The sequence below is a fragment of the Protomyctophum parallelum genome (genome assembly GCF_964188405.1).
Source record: "Protomyctophum parallelum genome assembly, chromosome: 11".
Lineage (NCBI taxonomy): Eukaryota > Metazoa > Chordata > Actinopteri > Myctophiformes > Myctophidae > Protomyctophum > Protomyctophum parallelum.
In genome coordinates, this window is record NC_139707.1 from 14,481,016 (window position 1) to 14,506,564 (window position 25,549).

Here is a 25,549-nt window from a genome sequence, read left to right on the forward strand (position 1 = left end):
TATAAAAAGGTTTTAGAACCTCTGTACACGAACAACTTTCATTGAATGTGTGAATCTGCCTTCTCTTTACTGTAGTCACTTTCAACCTGGTGTCCCTATTCTGGCCATGTCATTAAATGTACCAAAAACAAAAACTAGGCCTATCAAAAATGTTCAAAACATTTTGAACAGAGCCTATAGATCTGCATGACACCACCGACGTACGCTTTATAAAATAGTGCTTAAGTAGTCAGGCAATAATGACAACCGAAAAGACACTGGTGTCACCTAATCCTTTGGTTACATTTTCATAATAGCCTACTACAGTATGTACCTGCCTGTCAATGACAAGTTGACAACAGAGTATTTTCTCATGTAGGCCTATAGCATCATACTTGTGAAATATGGAGATATAAGGTTTCTGCCCGACAGCAACGATGTGATATGAGGTTAATATGAGGTTGTTGTAGTTAGCATGGGCTAAGTATGTGAGCTAACCAATTCAGAACATTAGCAGGACATACAGTATGTCAATTAATCCTGGTCAATCCTATACAAAACATACCGGTACATATTGCAGCTAGCTGTTCTGAAACCTAAAGGGGTTATTTCACTTTAGAACACTTGTTTGGTCATTGTAACATTGACTCCTAACATTGGCTGAGAGGCTTTAACTGTGCAACAGTGAACACTACCTGATGTCTCACACTGACCGAGTTCAGCCCAACACTGGCAGGTTGTAACAACATCCTAACGCTTCATGTAACCACAACACTCCTCCTCCTCCTCCTCCTCTTCCTCGCTAGCGGACGTGGTTTCCACAGCGACCTCCATAGTGTCCGTCACCTCCTCCTGTGAGGGCAGGAGGAGGGGAGCGGACACATCGTCCAGGGCCTTCTCCGCTCCATCAGAGGGAGGCACCGCTGTGTCATGATTGACCTCCTCCGGCTCGTGTGCGCCGAACGACAGTGACCAGAGGTCGACACCCTGACCGCTTCCCGTCACCCACACTCCCTCCACCTTCGTCTTCACAACGCCCACAGTCAAAGCGCCCAAACCTTGCACGTGAGGCTGGAGCATCATCTCACACGCCTCCGATGAGCCCAGCTCATTTGATTCCGGCAGGGGAACGGTACTCAATACCGTATATTCGGCCGCCGGTGCGTGGCGGTCTGTGCCTACAGCTGATTGGAGGGGCGATGTGGGACGGAGGGGAGAGGAGTGGGTGTGGTCACGCACGCCATTGGACCACTCAAGCAGAAGAACAGCGTGTTGGTCTGAACCCACGGGCTCAAATGATGTAGACCCGGCCGTCGGTGAGGATGAGGAGGATGACGATGAGGAGCTGGGGGAGGGAGAGAGGGGCACGGGACGCAATGTATAACCATCTCCTCCACTCCCTGACCGGCTCTCCTGTTCCGTTTCTCCTTCATCATCATATCCTTTCTCTGACTGTCTGTTGTTGTTGTTCCCCTCACCTCCTGTAGAGGGCGACGCTGACTCAACAAAGACCAAGGATATGAGACCATCACAGGGTTCGAAAACTAATTGCTCCTCCTTTGGATGGATGGTGATGTCCAACTGAGAGAGAGAGAGAGAGAGAGAGAGAGAGAGAGACAGAGAGAGAGAAGAATGAAGGGAGAGATAGTACTTGTAATGAAAAAGAAATGTAATTGCTGATTTTAATTAGCAATTTACATAAACTCTAGCAGAATAGCGATCAAAGTGTGTTTGTGAAAGGAAATGTCATTATTAAGTACATTATTATGTATATATTTAAAACTGTAGATGTTTACCCATTTCAAGTAATATTCTGAGATAGAAGAGACAGATTAGATGTGAGTCAGTGAAAGAACATTGAGAAAGCGTGAATAAAGTTGAGATATAGCAGATATTATTATATTATGACACAGAACGATGTCAGATGTCAATCCAACAGTCTTATCTGCCAACCTTCAACAATCACTCTCTAAAGGACCTCGGCTTCTATTCTTTACTGTTCAGAAACACTTGGGGGAAGGGAAAGCCCCCTTCATGGTTTATCTTCCCTTGTGGTTTGACTTTGACTTTTACCATTCAAAACAATGGAACATTACCTGACTAGCAGCACGGTCGGCTCTTAGTCGCATGAGAAAACACAACACGCACAACATCCACCAAGTGCCAAGTCTATATCCCCCATGCCCCCTCCTCCCACCTACACACATGTTAACGTCTCATCGTCTGATTACTTTAAGGCTGCATTGTATTTGTGCTAGGGGATAATACCAAAGGTTACGAGTCAAATTTCAAAGCGTGCGATGTTGCTGGCGGATGGAAAACAAACCGCTGATGGAAAACCTCAGATACATTTGAAAGAAAATTCCGATGAGTGGCATTTCAAAAAGAAAACGTTTTACATAATTTTCTACCCAATTTAATCATTGCCAATAGGCCCAATTTCCCAAGTGAATTGTCGCTGTTATCCCCTACTGTGATTGCCAAACGGTATGCCGAGGAACATTGGTGTACTATTAGTCAAGTCCAGGTGTGCCTTGAGCTTTTGTCACAACACATTATTCATTCAAAAAAAGTAGGGTTGTCATGATCACGGCCTTTTCAAATGATCGGGACATCCCTAGTATCAATATTATATCCATATCATGATATTAGACTGGATATTGTCTGTGATTTTGGATATTGTACTATTGTGATATAATATATCACAATAGTACAATATCCAAAATCACAGACAATATTTAGAGAACACGTTTATACCATATTATGGTATAAACGTGTTCTCTAAAGCAGTGATTCCCAACCTGTGTTCCGCGGCACTTTGGTGTGCCATTTGATATGTCCAGGTGTGCCGCCTGATTTGTCAGAAAGTAACACTAAGTTAGTGTTACTTTCTGTCAAAATCAGGCGGCACACTAACTCTCCCCCGAAAGCAATATTATAGCTACTGGGCTGCAGGCTTCCTATTGTTGCGTTGTCACACGTCTAACCATTAGACGTGCGATAACAACAACACGGAAAAATAGACTCTAACGACCCTCGGCCATTGAAATGTTAATGCTTAGATGCATGCAGAAGACGCTACATTTTGCTCCCTCCAGAAAGACTGGAGCGCGCAGAGTGCATATGCACGTAGACAGCAGACACATACATTTTCCGGATCCGATATTTATATTGTTTACTTTAGAGTCTAAAGTAAACAATATAAATATCGGATCGGGAAAAATCGGTATCGACAGATACACAGTACTGTGTGTGCAGAGAACCTTTGAGTACCTTAACAATAAATAATGAGGTACCTAATGACCCATGATCTACTCCTGAGTCCTGACCAGTGGACACGAAGTGGACAGTAGTCACCAGGATGCTCGGTAGGAAGTGGACAGTACTCACCAGGATGCTCGGTAGCACCGTTTCCAGGCAGATAAACCCGGTCCACCACTGCAGAACCAAAACCACTGCAATACACACCACCAACACACACAGTGGCGCCACAATCTTTATAGCTGTGGAGAGAGAGATCCATACATTAAATACACATAATGTATGAGCACAAAGACACACTAAACAGAGGCGTGTCGGTGGCATACTGCCACTGCCCTTGAGCAAGGCACTGATCTAAGAGTTTGAAGTTATGTTCCATAGAAGACCTATTGTTACTTTCAATAATAACCAAAATACAAGGCAGTGCTGGGTGATATGGAGTGGACAAAATCAAATAACATGATATGTTTGACCAAATACTGTACGTCGATATTGATATTGTGACGATAATAACAGTATTATTATGGCGATGCATATTGGTGTTCTTTGAGAATAAAGCAACAGCAATGCCTATACAATAACTAAGCAGGTAAAGGCAAATAATTAAAGAGCTGGAACAGGGCACACTTTCATATTGTTTATTCAAGTTTAAACACTTCAACCCTACAGTATATACTTAGTTGACCAGGATCACCCAGGGCTCTACACTAAGTCTACAGTATATACTTAGTTGACCAGGGCCACCCAGGGCTCTACACTAAGTCTACAGTATATACTTAGTTGACCAGGGCCACCCAGGGCTCTACACTAAGACTACAGTATTATACTTAGTTGACCAGGGTCACCCAGGGCTCTACACTAAGTCTACAGTATATACTTAGTTGACCAGGGTCACCCAGGGCTCTACACTAAGACTACAGTATATACTTAGTTGACCAGGGTCACCCAGGGCTCTACACTAAGTCTACAGTATATACTTAGTTGACCAGGGTCACCCAGGGCTCTACACTAAGACTACAATATATACTTAGTTGACCAGGTTCACCCAGGGCTCTACACTATGACTAAGTCCGCTCTTATAATTCCCTCTACACCAAAATCTCTTGCGCGACATCATCATCATACCCGGAAGTTATGCAGGAACACCTACTATGTTGCAAAAATTACTTTCTGGCCTTGACAGCCCATACATCCAAACAGTCGATCTACTAGCTCACAATGCACTGCAAGCTTTTAGAGTTGCTAATCTCAGCGAATGTTCACCACAGAAGGAATAGGGATGGGAGGGTTCATGTGGTTAACACCTTACTGTCAGCATTGTCAGGATGGGTAAATACAGAGGACAAATTGTATGTATCTGCAAATGTACAATTACAAAATAATAATAGTAATTATTATTATTATTGTTATTAAACACCCACCCCTTCCTGCAGGTAGGTCAGTGGTGAAGGCACACACAGGCTGGCTGTAGTTGGACTCTCTTCTAGGCAGAAAGTTCTCATAGAAACTGACAAACACACAGTACTGTCTGCCTGGAACCAGGTCCGTCAGAATGAGACTCTTCAGACCTTCCCTAGTCTGAAAGAACTGAACACACACAAAACACTTGAGGTTTAAGTTTCCAGAAATACTTTCACAATAGATAATACCAGTAAGACGCCTGAGGGCGAGAAGCAGCCTTTTGAGAACTCTAGTTTTCGCCGGCTGCCGGGTCCGGCTGCACAAATAACTTTGTGGCAGAGTCGTCTAGTCTAGAGTTTAAATGGACAGCTATCAGTCAAAAGGGAGACATCGAAGAGGAAGGATGGATGGAGAAGGATCAACAAATGGAATTCAAGAACAGTTTCTGACATATATCCATTCATGGCCATATATAGCGTGTCTTGGAGACGTGACTATATCACAATGCGTGACCATATATGGGGACATTCGCGTATATGGGCTTAATGTTCGTATATGGGCGAGACACCCCAGGACAGGTGAATATGGAAAAAAAGTTAAATAATAGCTATCACAATGAAACTTCTCCAGTTGATTACTTATATTAAAACTAAGATTTTTTGTATTACAAGTTTTCTGAAATTATATGTTTAAAAATGCAAATTATGCGCTAATTTGCATACATTTCGGGGCGATAAATCTGAAGATCGGATAAAGCCAGGTTCAAAAGTATCATTTCATTTTGTTGACACATTAGAGACAAAGAAAATTACAGATGGGATTTTTGATATCTCTAATTATCACTCCACAAATCAGAAAATAGTGTCAACAAGCATAAAAAACCCAATTTTCGGCATGTTTTTAGGGGATTTTGAGTGACGACCTTCGATCGCAATAAAGAATATGGATATATATATATATATATATTACATGAACTACTGATTAACACTTCTACTGCTAAAGACGGAGAATTAATTGTTTGATATCAGCGAGCTACACTACAGTCACTACTAGGAGCATCTATTGTGCAACTTTCGACGTCATTTCCTGGTTGGTGCGTCATCAAGTGTTTTCCCTCCATTATACTGGACGGGAGGAAAAATTGCTAATAACTCTGAATCTAAATAAATTATTAAAATTCTAATCAAACATTGTGTTTTTGACGGCCCATCGCGGTCCCGTCGCTAGTCGCATTAGAATAAATAGTTGGTGTGTGTGTGTGTGTGTGTGTTACCGTAGCTGGTTGTGGGCTGCTCTTCTGGACCTTCAGACGGTAATGTAGGGTCTGGTAGATGTTCCTGAGGCGTTCCTCTGGAGGCTGCAGATCCACACATAAAGACCCAGGCCCACAGGGAGCCACCGTCAGCAGGGGCTGCTCCATCTCCGCTGGAACAAACGCCATGGAAAAAACAACTATTTAAAACGTATTGATCTGACAAGATGTTTGAGATAACAGTGACAGGCCCAAATAGGGACGCCAGGCTGAAACAAGTGGTTACACCGAAGTTAAAGGACACTTTGGTAGACATTTGGTTGTGTGGTTAGCTTGGATTCAAAAGGTTCTACGGGTGAGGAACAGAAATACATACAGTTTAGAAGGAAGGAAGTCCCATGCTCCTTATTAATAAATAGATAGGTTACATAGGTACAACGTTTGGTATGAGGTTGGTTGGAGTGTATTATATAACAGTTAAAATGAACAAGCTGCTTTTGCAATGAGGGTAATTATCAAGTGACACACCCACCACATATACAAGGACACAGGGCCTAAATGCAAACAAGACCGCAAGGACTTTTCTTTTGCTGCTATCCCTTTTGGACTAAGTGTTTGACTGTAAGCCGAGGACTAGTAGAAACAATATTAAAGTGGCACTAAGGCCAACTGTAGAGACGAGATTCCTAAATAGGGAAATCGAGGGTAGGGTGGTTTATTGGTCAGAAAAATAAATGCATATATTTTGACATATTTTGATGTCTTTTGGTTTGCAGTTCATTATTTTGATGTCTTTTGGTTTGCCGTTAATTATTTATTTTTCTGCACCATTGTACCACCCTACCCTCGATTTCCCTTAGTGCCATTTTAATAATTTGTTCTTGACAGCTTTGTATGCAGCCTGTGTCCTTGTAGATGTGGTGGGTGTGTCACTTGATATAATTATAATAACAATTTGCAGAATCAGCATTGTTTGTATTTGTTTAGGGGATAGAGAAAAAGAGCGACTTTGAGGGCTGTTTCACTGTACAATGTAATCAATGAGGACCATATTTTTAATTATCAATCGGGAGCAAGTATTTTTGATATCTCACCCAACTTTGGAGTTACACCATGGCAAGGTAGCTGCACAAGCCAATCCTCCACCAAAGTGTCCCTGCACTTTAAAGTAACAGCCTGGCATGTGTAGTACTAGTAACTAAGTACATACGCAATGACTGTGCTTAAGTACAACTTTTAACCCTAACCCAAATGTTATACGTTTGAGAACTTGTGATATGGGAACTTATAATGAGTACTTTTACGTTTGGTACTTTAAGTATATTTTGATGGAAATACTCTGCAAGTTGTATTTTTTGTATTGTAAGTTGTATTTTTACATTGTGGCATCGATACTCACAAACGTGAGTAATGCTCTTGAAGGGGGTCTATTGACACTTACTCTCTTTGAGGGGCACAAAGCCGTCGTGCAGGAGCGGTTCTGAGACATTGGAGCCCAGGACGGCTTGGATCTGTGTATAATACACCTTGTTGGGGTCCGGGAAATGCTCTGTCAGGTTACACAGCAGTGGACGCCGCACACGTTCACAGACCGACACCCAGCTACCCCTAGAATACATGAAGAATATAATTAATTAATAGAACGCTGTTGTTGTTGTTGTCGCCGGGTGGAAAACGCATACCGTGTTGACCAAAACCATTCATTTACAGGAAATGAGGGAGGGGGGACTGTGTTCCAATGGATCCAAAGTAGTTAGTATTTAGTTACAAGCTCTAAATGCTTTTCATTGGTCAAATTTGATACCAAGCCTCCCTAATTTGGTGTGACGTATTGTGAACTTGCAGATGTGCTATTTTTGTATATACGACAGCAACGGTATATTATTTCAAATCACAATAATCACATCAGTTCATTTGCCAATATCTGAGATAAATAACGTAAGTAAAATTTCATAACACTAGCAATCACACACACACACACACACACACACACTAGTAAACAAATCCACACACACAGTGTGTGTGTGTGTGTGTGTGTGTGTGTGTGTGTGTGTGTGTGTGTGTGTGTGTGTGTGTGTGTGTGTGTGTGTGTGCGTGCTTGCGTGCGTGCGTACAGTCATGAATCCTAGCGTCCCTATTCTGGGAATGTCGTAATAGTCGAACATTCAGCTGAAATTGGTGATAACCTATTCATAAGCTCACAATGCGTTGCAATGTGAGTGACGCATTGTTAGCTTTTAGATTAGCTATTTTCAGTGAAGAGATTTGGTACCGAGGGAAAAGGAGGGGGGCAAGGATATACCACCACGACCATGCCAAAGAATCTATAGGGTTAGTGACTAATCAAATGGGCAATAAATTAAGCAAACATCTGTCACCAAAACCTGTCCTGATAACCTGTTCTGCTCGCTTCTCCTCAGTGGCTGGAGCAATTGATCTGAATTTTGCACACAGGAATTGACCGCTAACATATATGCAAACAAACAACGCCCGTTTTTTGCTTTCCCAAAATATACCCTCTTTATTAACGTTTTTATATGAAAAAAACCCTACCCCCAGGAGATATGAAGTCATCATCGACAACGATAGACTGCCATAAGCAAGTGTGTGTGTGTGTAAGTGTGTTTGTGTGCGCGTGTGTGTGTGTGTGTGTGTGTGTGTGTGTGTGTGTGTGTGTGTGTGTGTGTGTGTGTGTGTGTGTGTGTGTGTGTGTGTGTGTGTGTGTGTGTGCGTGTGCGTGTGTGCGGAAAATGTTCTAATCCAGGTTGTGTTATTAGCACACATAGTTTAGTTCAAATGGCTTAAACATCTCGTGGTTGTGGGAGCAACGGGTCCGACTCTGCGGCAGCATGCGTGTGCTCTGTGGGTACCACTGCTGCGGCAGCATGCGTGTGCTCTGTGGGTACCATTGCTGTGGCAGCATGCGTGTGCTCTGTGGATACCACTGCACACAGGTGTCAAAGAGAAGTTGTCTTTTGAGATTTTCTCTTTGTTGTGTACAAGTGGGTCGTACTGTACAATCTGACTGCAATCTGTCATCAGTGTTGATATCATAATTACGATAATGTGCTATTTACACACACGCCGCCACGTTTGTCATGGGCGTGTAAACGTGCACACGCACACACACCTACCGTCCAGAGTGGACTGAAACATTGTAATACGTGTCTGACGGAGTGTCTGGTCCAGGCTTCCAGGTCACCAGGTGTATGAACTTTTTGGAGGTCAGCGTCAGATTGTTTGGCTTAGGAAGTACACCCATAGCTGCAACACATCAGTACAACATTAGGAAGTACACTCATAGCTGCAACACATCAGTACAGCATTAGGAAGTACACTCATAGCTGCAACACATCAGTACAACATTAGGAAGTACACTCATAGCTGCAACACATCAGTACAACATTAGGAAGTAGTAAGTACACTCATACAGTAGCTACAACACATCAGTACAACATTAGGAAGTACACTAGCTGCAACACATCAGTACAACATTAGGAAGTACACTCATATCTGCAACACCTCAGTACAACATTAGGAAGTACACTCATAGCTGCAACACATCAGTACAACATTAGGAAGTACACTCATAGCTGCAACACATCAGTACATTAGGAAGTACATTCGTGATCATCCACCAGTACAGGAGTTCAATGTTTTCCGTTTTTGACCAGGCCTACATATTTTTTAACAACAAATTCAATATTAATACTACTTCTATTCAATTTTAAAAGTAAATATTTAACCTTCACTTGAATTAATCACTTAAATAATTGACTCAGTATTCGGATATATACACCGGTAATCATAATTGTACAAAACAAAGATGTGTCCAGTGGTGTAAATAGGCTTCCATACAAAAGGCCTTTACAGACCCACATTTTACAAATAAAATCCAATCATTTGAACCAAATAGTAAATAGCCTATAGAGGGTATGCACATGCATAAAGTGAGTGACAAATCGAGTGGAGATGTGACAGGCAAAGTGAGTTTAAAATTGTTAACTTTAATGCAATCAGATAGGACTTTTCTGTTTGGAATGGATGTATGGGCTGTCAAGGCCAGAAAGTATTGTTTTGCCACAGTAGGCCTGAGTTAACCATGAATAACCCTAATGTGTCTATGGAACTCATACACACCCACTCACCTGTGAGCACCTGCAGTAACCATGAGAGCGTCCAGATTACATTTGTCATGACCGTGACATATTCTCCATTGTGCTGAGTGGCAAAAATAAAATAATACAATCATTTTTGCTTTTAAATGAGAACAAATCTATTTTGGGCCCAATATGTCTACAAATTCTAAAACTGCAACAGTTTGTGATATCCAGTCATTGAGTCAAACCCTTTTTCCCCATACTGTACATGTGATTCCCTTTTTTACTTTCCTTTTTTTAGAAGTGTATATTTTTAGGCCTACGTCTCTAAATCGTTCAAAATGTTCTGATTTGGACCCCAAACAAGTGTAATGCTATGGTTCGTCCACAAGTAACAGTTTTTTGTATTGACTTGGTTTCGTTTGAAATGTACCCACCCTGCAGGGCCATTCCATTCTACATACTGTGTCAATCAATCAAGTAATCAATCCATTTATTTTCCGACCATTTTCTAACGTATAGATTTGATTTATTTTATTTTGTATGTATTAATTTATACATTTTGAGGAAGAAACTGTCAATTTAACGTTGTGCCCAGTGCTGCCCACGATCGCGTTATGCCCAGCAATGCCCACTGACAGCCTGTATCCGTTAAGCTGCTAGCGGTAACTGATCTAACAGTAGGCTGTATTGATAGCACTGTTTGTTTTGCTATTAGCTGATATCTTATTATTAAATAAATGAAAAGCCATGAAGTTTAGAAATAAAGTGGTCCTATATGGGGCAGCTCTACACTGATCTGTATTCTGTACGTACCGGTACTTCAATTAGGTTTACAATATGATATTAAGACAACTTTAACTTACCCGCACTGTAACTTCTCCATGTTGTTTCCTGCCGAGATTGTTGTTGACATAGGGGACGTTCTTGCCATGTAATGAAACTAGCAAAGGGAGACACAAGCATAACTGGTTTGGTTATGATACTATTAATTTATCACAGTTTATAACATAATAGGGTGATTTATTGATGTAATTTCATTTGTACGTGTTCATTGATGATTTGTATGACGAGTGGTGGAGCGGCTACGTAAATCACAAACTAAGATGAGGCAAATAAATACCCTATGCTCCAGGAATGGTAGGAAATCATGTGATCTAGTAGAAACGTGAAGTACTGCAGGCTGGCAGAGCAGCACAAAGGTGGTTTACCAAGAAAGTATGGGGTTCGGGCATAGAGTATGGGTTCGGGCCGGGTGGGTAGCCGGGGACCCCTGCTTTGAGAGGGTATATCCATCCTGGTTCCCGACTCCCTATACTCCCAGTCTCCCACCCAGCAAAATAAAGCTGGTATATCTTTCTATTTAAAAACAAGACAAAATTCTTCCATAATTTCAGATGATAATTTGGGCATCCTTTAACTTAAGTTTGAGAAGCACTCTATTAATATACTATTTGCATAGGACATTTTTAGCATAATATTTAGCATAATATTGTGTTATTTATAATTTGCCATGGGGAATGCATTACAGCATGGTGATAGGTTTAGAGGTATCTAAATAGGTTATAGGTAATAGGTTATAGGCCTAAATAGTACATAGCATACACACATATACTAGTAATTAATAATTATAATATACTCTATATAGAAATAGACCTTTATTACACAGTAATAAATATCATTAAGAATGTATTGCCCTAGACAATATATACATATTTGCACAGTATAGACTTGTAAGGCAGGAATGTATTATATATATATATATATATATATATATATATATATATATATATATATATATATACACACACACACACATTAGTGTCAATTAGAGATCAAACTAATCGATTTAATCGATTATAAAAATATATCGTTTTATACATTATAGTTGGTATCCCCATTTGTCATTCTAGGCAAAAAAATATAAAAAATGACACAAATAGTACAAAATACTAATCTATAAGCTCACATGTTGCATCAAGCGATTAGAGGTATCCCATATTTAAATTGTAAAAAATAATATTAATAATAAAAAAGATCCTTACATTTTTTGTGTCGATTTGCTATAGATCAAAAAATAAAGTATTAAAAAAACAAACGTCTACATTATTTGATTAATCCAAAAAGTTATTGATAGACCAATTGCAAAATAATCAACACTAGCACTACTAGTGTTCATTTATCCATTTGTACACTGCTCAGTTAAATGAAGTTTGAACACAGATGATTTCACTGTGCAGTGTGCACATGCAAATGTATATCGTCAATATAATTAACGTCCCACATAGCCTGAGAACTCTTCTTCCTCCTCTGTTTCAGAGCTCGTGTCTGTACCCCCTGATTGTTGGTCAACATTCTGTGGGAAAGTCTCTGTAAGTCCAGCTTGCAGAGTCCCATCGCCAGACAGCGTTTCCCTTTGTGCTCCTGTGTCTCCTGAAGTCCTCTGCGGTGAGTCTGTAGGGAGTAATGGCCGCTCGTCACACGGTCTCAGGAAGTCTTTGGCACTCTGTGCTTCATCATATTCATCCTCATCTTCCTCCTGCGACCCCAGGGTCAGCGAGAACAGATTGACGTGGCCAGAAGAATTCTCTCCCCCCTTTTGCTCTTCTTCCTCTCTCATCTCGTTCTCTTCCTCAATAGCTTTTCCAACATGTCCCAGAATTCCTGGTTGGTCCAGATCAGGCATGGAATACAAGACTGTTGTCCTTTTACCTCTGCCCTCTTTGTTTGGGCCATGACCCCCTGGCTCCACCCCCTCAGCCGCCAACTCAGCAACACCTCTGAAACTACCACAGCCCCCCGAGATGGAGGCGGCGTGCACCCCTGGTTCAGATGTTTTCTGGGAGTCTGAGTCAGAGCTTTCACCTGAGGAGAGCTCCGCTGCCCCGCTGCCTTGTACGCCACTCTGTAGGTACAAGGCCCCGTCTTCATCTTCCTCTTCCTCATTTTCCTCCTCCAGCTCCATGTTGGGACGTAGTGGTCTGCGATTGGTTGCCATCATGTTCTGTTCAGGATCTGATTGGATGGAGACCGAGTCCGGGATGGTCCTCTCTGGGGACAGGAGGTATTCATGAGTGGGCCGAGGTTCAGTCTGGTCTTGCAACAATACGGCGGGGAGGAGTTGCACTCTGCAGAGGAAACCAGTGTAGTGCAGACACGAGAAGAGAAGAGCCAGGACACCTCCACCCACCAGCAGGACGGACGTTAGTGAAGATACTACTGCAGGACCTACACATGCGCGCGCACACACACACACACACACACACACACACACACACACACACAAAATGTTGCGTTTCACATTTGTAACGGTTCTTGTCTGTAGCATGGTAGTTGTAGTATCAGCAACACGGTTTTGAAGTATTTAGTAAGTAGACATCATACTGACCTCTGCTTGGCTCCAGTCTACTGGTATAATCACATTTCCATTCTGAGGGTGAAGTGTTCGGAATGACTGCGCTCATGGGTTTTACTTTGATGCAGTACTTCACCCCAACATACAGGTTCTCAACACGATAACTGGTGTCACTTGTATCTTGCTTTGTCGCCTGCAGAAAACAAACAGTAAACAAATTACCCCACACTAAACTGTGTTGCTAGCATTATCGTCTATCTCTGTGTGTGTGTGTGTGTGTGTGTGTGTGTGTGTGTGTGTGTGTGTGTGTGTGTGTGTGTGTGTGTGTGTGTGCATGCCTGGCTGACATCTCACAGTGGATGTCCTCCAACCACCTCAAGCTGAACCCAGACAAGACTGAGCTTCTCTTCTTCCCAGCTAAGTCCTGCCCTATGCGGGAGCTAACTATTTCCGTAGACAACGCCCTGGTAACGTCTGTCCCAACAGCCAGGAATCTTGGTGTTGTCCTGGACAGTCAGCTCTCGTTCAAAGCTCACATCACAGCTGTCACTCGATCATGTAGGTTCACACTCTATAACATACGACGAATTAGACCGTTCCTCACCCAGGAATCAGCCCAGCTCCTAATCCAGACAACAGTCTTGTCAAAACTCGACTATTGTAACTCCCTCCTTACTGGCCTACCAGCATGTGCACTTAAGCCTCTCCAGCTGATCCAAAATGCAGCAGCTCGCTTGGTCTTCAACCAGCCAAAATTCTCACATGTCTCCCCCCTGCTCCGCTCCCTCCACTGGCTCCCGGTCGCTGCCCGCACAGAATACAAAACTCTGATGCTGGCATTCAAAGCAACCAAAGGTATGGCTCCCCCATATCTTACAAGTATGATTGAACCCTACAAACCCTCCCGCGCACTCAGATCAGCCAATGCAGGGAAACTGGAAGTACCCTCACTAAAAACGCCGGGACAACACTCCACACGTCCCAAACTCTTCTCCCTTCTGGCTCCAAAACTGTGGAATGCACTTCCCATTGCAGTCAGAACTGCAGCATCACTCCCAATCTTCCGCCGTAGCCTGAAAACCCACCTTTTCAGACTCCATCATGGCCCATAGCACTTACCCTAACCCCTTAGATAGCATTTCTGTTGGCTTAGATAGCATTTGACACAGACTTATAGCATGTTATGTAGACAGCACTATAATTGTATTGTATATAGCCATAGCACGCCATAGTACATATGTATAGCATAGTAGTGAATATGTATAGTTTATTATGTATAATGTATGTATAGTTTCATCATATAGATATTCCACTGTTACCTTCTTAGCTTACGCATGTCTCATGATAAATGCTTTTATGTGATGTATTCCCATGCTTTTGTTCTTGCTTAAATGTAAGTCGCTCTGGATTAAGAGCGTCTGCTAAATGCCTAAATTGTAAATTGTGTGTGTGTGTGTGTGTGTGTGTGTGTGTGTGTGTGTTTTTTAAGTCCATCACCCTGACCGAGTTTACAAGTTTACTAAGTATAGAGGGTTTGTGTGGTTAAATGTTAAACATGAACAGATTTTCTTACCTTTTCCTCCGACTGTTCATCTTTTCTACAGTAGATTCTGTATTTATATAAGTTTTGGATGTCAGCGACATTGTCATTGTTGTCAGGCTTAGGCATCGAAATGTTCACCTGGATACATGTCCCACATCCTGCTACTGACAGCATCGGTGGACCTATGATAGCTGCACACAAACACACAATTACCCATTGTTATTATAGTGTTGTTGATCAAACTGTCTGTCTGCAATCTATAAATTCCTAGGATCTGTGTGTGTGTGTGTGTGTGTGTGTGTGCGTGCGTGTGATTGTCCTTCACATATCTGTGTTTTGCTGAGGACCCACTAACGGAGTGCAATGTCGAGTGTGAAGCTGACCACATGAGCAGTTCTCCAGAACCAGGTGTTCGTGTTCCAAATGGTGGCCAGGTCCCGAACAGGCACTGCAATATTGCAGTGCCTTAATAGTATTAGTAGTAACACCTTAATAGTAGTAGTAATAGTACTAGTAGTAGTATCCAATACAAATCAAGCTAGTAAAAGAATGTTTAGTGAAAGTGATGTGTTGTGTTGACCTACTATCAGCGAAGGGAACAAAGGTGCAATGTTTGGACTCTGGAGACACGGACATGTTGAGAGACGCCTGGACAGACAGCTTGTACGTCTTCATAAACAGCTTCAGCTTCAACTTCCTACTGGTGCTGTTGGATGTTTTAAAAGGCTTTAGCAGCCTATTGTTGACTCTGTACAAAGACAAATAATAATGGAAGTGAAACCTTCAATACTTATTTACACCCATTATGAGTACCGGTAAATAAGAGACAGATAGAGAAAGTGAAGCACATAGCATTTAAGATTTATTATGTTTCAAAGCAGAATACAAAATACCGTGTATAAATGGACTGTACATGAGATTTTTTGTATGTGTTTCTTTACTATGTTTTCTCCTTACTCTCCCTCTCCACTTAATTTCTTAAAACTAACGATGGAACTTGAACAAAAACACCACGCACACACAATTTCAATTCAATTCAAAGGGCTTTATTGGCATGAGAAAACATACGTTTACATTGCCAAAGCACAATACAACAATACACACACACACACACACACACACACGCACACGTCACACACACACACACACACACACACACACACACACACACACACACACACACACACACACACACACACACACACACACACACACACACACACACACACACACACACACACACACACACACACACTTCCATCAAGGGTGGTGGTTTATTTAAAAGGCCAGCGTACTGTTCAGTTCCTCTCTCCAGTCATTTTCAGACGGTATGTGGACACAGCTGTATCACTGCCACTGCTCAGCTAACGGATGGAAACTTTAACCACCCTCACACAAAGTGTGTGTGACATGTACAGGTGAAAGTCAAGAGCTGCGGGGGGAGAAATGTTCCATTCAAAGGGGAGGCGGTGGCTCAGGGGTAGAGTGGCTGGATGGTAACCGCAAAGTTGCCTGTTCGAACCTGGGCTCCCCCAGAGTTAGTGTCGAAGTAGCCTGAGCTAACGCTAGACCTTTCTGGCCTAGGTTGGAGGGCCACGGCTAAGTATTGCGCACACCCTGATCTGTCCGTCAGCCCCGGTCTCTCCTCCCCCCCCCCCCCCCCCCCCCCCCCCCCCAGTGCAGCACTGTTATTGTGTCGACCAGAAGCAGAAACCACTGGTTGCTGGAGTATACCATTCTAACGGACTGTCAAAGTTATTTACACAGAGTAGGCACACGTTGATTTTTTTCTTAGACGGTGTGGTGGGTTCTTCAGCCATTCTCCTCATTTTCCTCGCATGGCCTCGTTTGAAGTTCCACTGGTAATGATTTCCTCACAGTGTTATTTTGAGGGGTGCACACCGCTCAGAGCCCTGACGTCACATCATTTGGAGCGATCCCACTTTTGGGCCAGTGCAGCCCATGCGTAAATCCAGGCTTTCATTTTTCACGCAGACGAAATGAAACCCTGGGTATCGAGGCTAGTGTCGAAGTGTCCTTGAGCAAGTCACTGAACCCCAAATTGCTCTTGATGTGCTGGTTAGTGCCTTGCATGGTTTCCACCGCCATCGGTGTATGAATGTGTGTGTACTGTGAATGGGTGAATTGATGCATAATCTATGTAAAGCGCCTTCCGAAACATTAAGTGAGGAACACCTGATTGAGGGCCTCTCGGGTCAGCCCAGGTAGGGCTGGGCCTTCATTTTCCGGGCCTGTTGAGAACTCTTGTTTTCGGGTGGGGGAAGGTCAACATCTGGAATGTCAGAATAGGTCAGCTCCATATATGGAGATCTAAGGGTTTGAGGTCAGAGAGTTGCTGGCCGGCTCCATATATGCAGATCTAGGCGATGATCCAGTCTTCTCCATGTATGGCTATCCAGGGTGTGATGAGGTCAGTGTTGTGATCTTCATATATACGGAGACAGCCATATGGAGGATGTCACGAGGTGTGACGAACTGACGGCCATATATGGTGGTGTGACATGTCACGAGGCGTGATGGACTGACAACCATATATGGAGGCCTGAAGGACGGGCTGACTGACTGACAGGTTTTGCAGGTTTTCATAGTAATCTGCGACCTACAGTCGCAATCAACGAAGAAATCGTGCCACTCGTGCCATTTTCTATTTCTTTTTACGCATTTATTTATTTTTAGGACATTCATTTGCATAATTTGAAGCAATACATTTTATTTTGGGGATGGGCCATACATAATGTTCCAATATCATTACCCACCACTGCGTGATTGTGTGTCTAATAAACCTGTACAGTCCAGCTATCTCACTCACACTGATAATCCATAATAATATAATGTGCCTGTCTCTTACAGGTCCAATGTCCAACCAACACTGTAGAACAGCACACTCTGAAACATCAACTACAAACAGTGTCGAGGCACACCAGGTGTGCTAAAAGCCATCAACAAAACAAATTCAATAATAGCAGATGTATGTACAAGGCAAGCTCACATCATCACTTTGTGCCATGCTGCAAGCTTGTGCATCTGATATTTTTGAACAGCAAATGCTAGTGACAGACTAACCTCGTGACAGACAGACAGACAGACAGATAGACAGACCTGCGGTGGACACTGTACTGCGTCCCTGGTGGCGTTCCCGGACCTGGGTCCCATGTGAGAACATGGTGGAAGTTTTTGGAATTGACTTTTAGGTTGACTGGAGCAGGCAGGGAGCTCAGTGCTGGGACAGACACAACACAGAACACACACTCATGTTAGGGCTCACAAGCTTGCCGGATCGAAGGTCTATTATTATTATTTTAGCTGGCCACTGTTGTGTGACAAAGTAACACTTATCGATAGATAAGCGATAGTTGCAGCACACTGTTTAAACCAGGGCTGGGCAGCATGACTTTGAATAGCTCTGGTCCATAGCTCTAATGCCTTTGGAATTAGACCTATGGACCAGAGCTAGACCTCACAAATCATCAACGTGTGTGTGTGTGTGTGTGTGTGTGTGTGTGTGTGTGTGTGTGTGTGTGTGTGTGTGTGTGTGTGTGTGTGTGTGTGTGTGTGTTCAGTGTTACCAGCTCTTACCACTATAACATTGTATCATCATCATCATCAGATAGCAGGTGATATGAACGTTTTTAATTTCCATCTCTCCTCATTCAACAGCACAGAGTGGGTCTCTCCGTTTGCAGACTGCATATCCTTTACTGTCAGTGTCTGATAAGGAAACAGAGTCAGGGTGTATTCATTCAATATAGTCTCGCGTAGCCAGACAACTATTCCACAATCGCGATGAAGCGTTTGGAAATCGCAGCAGTGACAATGAAAGTGGCAAATAAATAATAATCCATTACAGTATGACACAACATTGATAAGAAACTTTCTCAAAGATATTACTATTTTGCTACTGTACCGTGCCAGACAGCCTCGCTGTTGTGTTTTGTCCAAAAAAAAGTGAAGTGAAAGTCGTGTGATAGACAGAATGTTACAAATACAGGCGAATTGGAGATACGATACCAGTTCTGTACTCTATGGTTCTACGTCACTACGTGTCAAATCGCATCTCCTATACTGAAAATAAGAAGACATCCGGCTGCGGACTTCAAAATAAAATATTTATTTATTATGCATATCTCTCTCTCTCTCTCTCTCTCTCTCTCTCTCTCTCTCTCTCTCTCTCTTTATTGTGAAGTATTTTTTGAATATTATACAACTGTGATAGCTTTGTTGACTGAGAATTTGAGAAGCCTCCCGTTTGCCGTTTCCCTTCGTCACTGAAGAATCATGTGCTGATCGGGGAGCGGTGTTTTATGTTTATCCACTCTGTTCAGACTTATATAATAACTTATAATGAGAGTTTATTTCTGGGACTCAGAGCCGGAGAGGAGAGGATCGATGACACTTCATATGATATTGTTATTGATAAATATTAGTTTGTTCTAAATATCTACAGTTTGACAAACGTTTATTGTTCTGGACTCTGGACACCTTTTTTGAAAGGTCTATAAAGTCTACACATTACAGAAATGATTGTGTTGACTTGAGGAAGCTTGAAGTACAAGAATTTCACTGCTTTTAAAAGCCTAAGAAGTGCGACCTGTATTGTTCTGTATGCGAAATAATGCCTTGAACTTGAACCCAACCGCGTCACATAAATCAATAGGTCACCAATTAACGACGCTTGATAGGTTTTTTCCCCCCATCATATTGTAGTACTCCCCTTCGCCACAAGAGGTCAGTGAACTATGCAAGATGTGGGGGATATCCTATAAGAGTCTGTGGTTCTATTCAACCAAGACCAAGTCATAAAGTAATGTGGATGTGGATTACGCAATCTCTGACTCAAGGAACCACAGATCTAGTCACTGTGAAACTACGGTGCATTTCTATTTTTAATCTACACAGTATTGTAATTTTACTAAACCACTTAATCCCTATAGGCCTACTTAGTTGACCGGAGTTCCCGGACTCTACTAGGGCATCTCATGTTTTCACCCTACCTCTGCTCAAAATGTCAGAAGTCCGATATACAGTGTAATTGAAATGCATCGTCGGTGAATGTTCAACTCAGAATAGGGACGACACTGGGACCACAAGTGGTTTAATGTCCCTTCTTGTTAATAGTTGAATTTGAATGTTTAGTTGTGATCAGATCTGTATTTTTTAAAACAGTAGCCGGGAGATGACAGGACCATGAACAAAGATAACATTCGGCAGGATAATATTGTCTTATTTATTATCTTGGGCCCTTATTTCCATGTCAAATTTGGCCCCCGGTGTAAAAGCCAGATAATAGAATTGGCCTGTTTGAAAGGAGACGTCAACACTGTAGTTTAATATAATTCCTGGCTCTTAATTTAATGTGCAACTTCTGCCACATTGTATGATGTAACTGTTACGGCCCTTGCACAGCAAAATCCCTGTGTTAGCCTACTTTAACTCTGAGACCCGTAGGGTCCATTTGTAGTCTACTATCTCAGAGTTGCAAATCAATGAAATAAAGTTAAAATTAACACCGGATGCCTCCGGCCTCCGGATATAAAACAATATCCAGATGCACTATACGTGGGCATAATGTATAATAAGTATTAGTTCCAATGTTGTGTTGCAGTGTGACACTATATGATGTATGCTCTGCCCAATATAAATGACATCAAGACTGAAGACTGCATTTCAAACATTAAACCAAAAATATTTTAATTTTAATTAGGCACTGTTACACAATATACAGCAGCAATAAGTTTGTGGACAACACATAGTCCACACGTCAGCCTCATGATAAAGAAACAAGCTTCCCATTTTTATAAAAAATCTTCAATGACAAAAACCAAATTATATACAAATTAATTCTATCAAAACCAAGTCCAAATCCACAGTTCTTTCATTAAACGTCGTAAGATTCAGTGATGACTCATCAAACATGTCGTACATAGAATGTAAATAACTCTATTGTAATTTGTACACACACATCTTAAGGCGTACAGCCCCGGGTTATGGACATTAATAACAAACGGGTACCCTTTTTATTTTACTTTTGAATCATTACATTCCCTGAAACAAGTAGGTAAGGTGCTATAGTCTAGTTTTAAAAAAACATCAAAAGAAATAAAACAAATTAAAGCTTAGGTGTGTGTGTGTGTGTGTGTGTGTGTGTGTGTGTGTGTGCGTGTGTGTATTGTGTGTGTGTGTGTGTGTGTGTGTGTGTGTGTGTGTGTGTGTGTGTGTGTGTGTGTGTGTGTGTGTGTGTGTGTGTGCGCATGCGTGTGCGTGCGTGTGCATGCATGTGTGTGTATATGTGATGTCAGGAGCCAAATAGCCAATGACCTCATTTCGCTGGTTTGATGGCGGAATGTTCCAGAGGTTTTAAGAGCGTGAGCTGTAAGCTGACTGGAGGCTTGTAACAAATGTGCGGAGTCTGTCTGAACATCCTGTCTGAAAACCATTATACACAGTCCAGCACGCTGCTCACCAGCACACCAGATGGCAGGAACTAATGGGACACTTCTGGCTCCACTAAGTTACCATACAGCCATTATAGCCGAACAGTCACTATAAGGACTCATCTGGTATTCATATAGAACAGTGGTTCCTAAACCATTTTTCTTTTACTATAAATAGGTCATCGGTTGTTAATCATAATATATTTTTGTACGATTGGGTCCAGGGGAGACTATTGTGTCTCAAGCTAGAAAAGAAGTTTGCGAACCACCGCTATAGAAGACATGCTGAACCTTTCATACATTTTAATCTAGCACTTTTTATTGTTTTAGATTTTCTTAATAAAGTTGGTTCCTTCCTTTTCTTTTATGTATTGTAAAGTGACTTGGGGTACTTAGAAAGTGCTATATAAATCTGAGCTAATATTATTATTATTATCATCATCATTGTTAATATTATGTTAGAGACCCTCAAATAAGACATAGTTTACTGTTTAATAAATAATGAAGGTCGTGTATGATATCGTCACTGTCGATTGGACACAAGTTTAGTACCAAGCTCTTATTCAAAGTTTCATTGGTTCAATATTTATAAAACCCACAGAAAGACTGGGCAAGTTCACAACTTGAAGCATTGCTAGATGCATGCTTCGGATATTCTTTTTATTTGTCGGGCAAAGAAATGGGTTTAAATGACCCACCGCCACCCGTTTCCTCACAAATCGAGCCCTGGGTATAACCATGAGCACAGCATGGCAGAACAACTGTGGCTTTCTCTAAACTGAAAATATAATAAGGTAGGAGGGGATGAAGCATGTTTGCACATACACTACTGTACAAAGACACACCCAAGCGTGCAAACCCTAACTCTAACCCTGCCCCTGCACTGCACTACACGTGCGCACGCACACACGCATGCACGCACACAAACACACACACACACACACACACACACACACACACACACACACACACACACACACACACACACACACACACACACACACACACACACACACACACCACATTGCAGAAGTGTTGGCTGAAGACTGCGTTTGTGAGAGAAGTCTTAACAATCTCTCTTTCTCTTTCTTTCTCTCAGGAAATGAGCTGGAACCAGAAAGAAAGGGGGGGGGGCAGTCAGAGTGTTGGACAGAGAAGAACAGAAAAAGACACAAACACAGAAAGTAGATGTAAAGACAGAGATACCAAGGAAGAGAGACTGTAGACAGAAAGTAGATGTATAGACAGAGATACCAAGGAAGAGAGACTGTAGACAGAAAGTAGATGTATAGACAGAGATACCAAGGAAGAGAGACTGTAGACAGAAAGAGGCAGAGTGAGGGTTCAGTGTGCTACAGGGTCATGGCCTCTCATTTTAATGACTCTTCACACCCTGTTTTCTGTTCTCTGCGGAGTGCAATTTAACCACTTAGTTAGTTGGGTCTGTATACTCGGACCACTGTTTTCCGTCTGCACCAAATCTAGTCACAAAAAATAATCTACAAGCTCACAACGTGGGGCTCACACTGGGGTTCACTCTGGTCCCGAGGAAGTCAAGGCGCATACACCCTATCATGGTCACTGACCTCGACTATGCAGACGACATCGCCCTGATCTCAGATACATGCAGCAGAGAAAGGAAGGGAACTACTACTGAAATGGAGTGCAGGAAGATCAGCCTCAAGCTCAATGCCAAGAAAACAATGGTAATGACAGTCAACACAGAGGACAAAACCATTGCCACTGCTGACAGTCGATGCTCGAGACAGTCGATGACTTCAAATAGCTCAAGGCCTGGACTGCTTCAACAGAACAGGACCTGAAGATCCAGAGAGCACTTGCCTGGAATGCCTTGCATGGGATGAGGAGAGTGTGGAAATCAGACATGGGAGAATACCTTAAGAGGCAGCTACTGTGGAGTCAGTACTGCTGTATTGGGCTGAGACATGCCCAACAGGAAAGAGCCCTGAATGGAGCCTATTCAAGAATTCTTCGAATGGCACTAGGTGTCAAATGGACGGACCACATTAGAAATGTGGACCTAGGGGTCACAGACAAAATCAGAGAGAGAAGGATGAGGCTGGCAGGGCACTGTGTCAGGCAACCAGAACTAGAGGCAATAAAATTGACTCGGATGTTGGATATGAGAGTGTGGGGGGGCAGCGATCCAGGAGTCCCGAGTTGGTGTTGGCTAGACCACACTCGCAGTAACAACAATAACAGTACCCCCTGAAGCGCAGTAGTACTACCAAACCGCATACAAAACCACACAAGAAATGTGCTCACCAATTACATTCACCCATTCACAGCAGAGGAAACCATGCAAGGCACCAACCTGCATGCACATCGGAGCAGTTAGGGGTTCAGTTGTTTTTCTCCCTGGAAATAAAAACGTCTGGGTTTCCGAGGCTAGGGGTTCAGTGGCTCAAGGGCACTTCGACACTAACACAGGGGAGCCCAGGATTGAACCGGGAGCATACCGATTCCCATGTGGCCGCTCCACCTCATGAGCCACTGGTGCCCCAGTATCCTCAATATCACAAAATCAAGCATGAATCAAGGGGGTTTTAATGATTTGTCATTACTCATACAGGCACAAGAAGCGAAAGGAAAGTATGTGAATCACTTTTAGTGCTTCACTCAGCTGATGGCTGCTTATAGGCTCAGATGAGTGCAAGGGGGTTACGTTCTGGGGCAATTCAGCACACGTGGCAAGCCGAGGGTCTAACCCAGTGTTTCTCTTAAATGGTGGCCCTTGGGGGGTTCCCCAGCAAAAGTAGTTACCGGTAATACAGAATCACAATCATTTTATCCACCACTTTATCCACTTTATCCATTTATATGTTGGCTGTTCAAAAATAGCAGATATACAAGCTCACATAGCGTCACTTTGTGCAGCGACGTGAGGTTGTACGTCTGCTATTTTTGACATATATATATCTCTAATCCAACCTCTGTTCAGTCAACAGAACCTCTGCTTCAACACAACCTCTAATCCAACCTCTGTTCAGTCAACAGAACCTCTGCTCCAACACAACCTCTAATCCAACCTCTGTTCAGTCAACAGAACTCTGCTCCAACACAACCTCTAAACCAACCTCTGTTCAGTCAACAGAACCTCTGCTCCAACACAACCTCTAAACCAGTGGTTCTTAATGTGAGGTTCGGGGACGCCCAGCGGGCCCCTTGAAGGGGTTATTTATGAGTGTCTGACAGGAACCAAAATGGATCATTCCTTACAGGTCTGTAACTCTGCGAGTGTGCAAATGGAACAAATGGTTCCAATCTCACGGTTATGGGGGTCCTAGCTCGGAATTCAAACGTCCGAGAAGTTCCAACACCACTACTGGAATCCAGCAGAGCCTGTCCTCTGTGGCTCTGACCCAGCAGAAGCTCTAGTCCAGTGGTTCTGATCCAGGAGGGTTGAGATTTACAGGCGGCTCAGAGAGGGACCCTCACACCGGGCCCCCCGTTGATCTACAGTAAACCTGCACGCTGCCTCAAAACAACATGTTTTATTAGTACATCTGCACTCAATAAGACTGGGAGAACACAGCGCACTTGCACGCACGCACACACACACACGCACACACACACACACACACACACACACACACACACACTGAGAAAGAGATAGGGAGAGAGAGAATGCAGGCAGCAGCTGTACTCCAGAAAAATCTCAGACCCACTGATCCGTCTGCCTGTCTCTTATCCAAACACATGCCTGTCTGTCTGTCTGTCTGTCTGTCTGTCTGTCTGTCTGTCTATCCGTCCGTCCGTCAGACCGCCTCCTGAGTGTTCCGTTAACTCAGAGATGTGTACAAATAGAACCAACTGGACCCATCAGGTTCCATTTGTACACTCTCTAAGTTGCAAATATACACCAAGGATTTTACTGTGTACTTTCTGTTTGCCAAAGACTAGTGTGTTAGACTGGCAAGACGTTACTTCACAACGACGCACTTGAAAACATTCAGTGTAAAGCAGTTAGACGGTTTCGTCCCAAAACTCTCACGTTGCTATGGGGACGAGCCAAATATTATCTGGTAGTTAGCACAGGCTAACCGCAGGCGCAGTACGTCGCAGCCAGCCATCATCCACCAGTTTAGTATAAGTTATCAGTGTGAACAAGGATCGTGCAGGAGATATGTGTAATAATAAGCTGTATTTTGAATTGTATAGTCATTTCACTGACTTGACACTTTG

General features: G+C 42.8%; 2 protein-coding genes and 1 long non-coding RNA gene across 4 annotated transcripts; 1 reads left to right on the top strand and 2 right to left on the bottom strand.

The window, feature by feature from the left end:
* Positions 1 to 503: 503 nt before the first annotated feature.
* Positions 504 to 10,889, bottom strand: LOC310866697 (uncharacterized protein). Its single transcript, XM_083776408.1, has 8 exons — positions 10,860 to 10,889; positions 10,042 to 10,114; positions 9,028 to 9,157; positions 7,335 to 7,501; positions 5,915 to 6,066; positions 4,662 to 4,827; positions 3,370 to 3,482; positions 504 to 1,560 (listed from the first exon to the last, which is right to left on the bottom strand). The coding sequence occupies exons 2-8, from the start codon at positions 10,088 to 10,090 to the stop codon at positions 730 to 732; spliced, it is 1,608 nt and encodes a 535-aa protein (XP_083632534.1). The 5' UTR covers positions 10,091 to 10,114; positions 10,860 to 10,889; the 3' UTR covers positions 504 to 729.
* A 934-nt stretch (positions 10,890 to 11,823) lies between these two features.
* LOC310866694 (uncharacterized protein) lies at positions 11,824 to 18,927 on the bottom strand. 2 transcript variants are annotated; one of them, XM_083776404.1, is made up of 7 exons: positions 18,817 to 18,927; positions 18,489 to 18,620; positions 18,012 to 18,132; positions 15,476 to 15,639; positions 14,922 to 15,082; positions 13,382 to 13,541; positions 11,824 to 13,221 (listed from the first exon to the last, which is right to left on the bottom strand). In XM_083776404.1, the coding sequence occupies exons 2-7, from the start codon at positions 18,550 to 18,552 to the stop codon at positions 12,266 to 12,268; spliced, it is 1,626 nt and encodes a 541-aa protein (XP_083632530.1). In that variant the 5' UTR covers positions 18,553 to 18,620; positions 18,817 to 18,927; the 3' UTR covers positions 11,824 to 12,265. The 2 variants fall into 2 exon arrangements, with proteins under 2 accessions (XP_083632530.1, XP_083632529.1); XM_083776403.1 differs by having other exon boundaries at positions 18,012 to 18,125; positions 18,479 to 18,620.
* Positions 18,928 to 22,224: 3,297 nt separating this feature from the next.
* On the top strand, positions 22,225 to 24,283 carry LOC310866493. Its single transcript, XR_014569922.1, has 2 exons — positions 22,225 to 23,378; positions 23,412 to 24,283. It is a non-coding gene; the product is annotated as an uncharacterized lncRNA (long non-coding RNA).
* The last annotated feature ends 1,266 nt before the right edge of the window (positions 24,284 to 25,549 follow it).

Excerpts from the sequence above, each read along its gene's own strand:
- LOC310866697 (XM_083776408.1), bottom strand. The coding sequence starts at position 10,090 with ATGACAAATGTAATCTGGACGCTCTCATGGTTACTGCAGGTGCTCACA. Across the intron at positions 4,828-5,914 it reads GCAGCCCACAACCAGCTACG|TTCTTTCAGACTAGGGAAGG; the intron begins GTAACACACACA and ends GTGTGTGTTCAG. Across the intron at positions 1,561-3,369 it reads CGGTGCTACCGAGCATCCTG|TTGGACATCACCATCCATCC; the intron begins GTGAGTACTGTC and ends TCTCTCTCTCAG.
- LOC310866694 (XM_083776403.1), bottom strand. The coding sequence starts at position 18,552 with ATGGAAATTAAAAACGTTCATATCACCTGCTATCTGATGATGATGATG. Across the intron at positions 18,126-18,478 it reads TGTTATAGTGGTAAGAGCTG|CTCCCTGCCTGCTCCAGTCA; the intron begins GTAACACTGAAC and ends CCCAGCACTGAG. Across the intron at positions 15,083-15,475 it reads CTTTGTTCCCTTCGCTGATA|CTATCATAGGTCCACCGATG; the intron begins GTAGGTCAACAC and ends GTTTGTGTGCAG.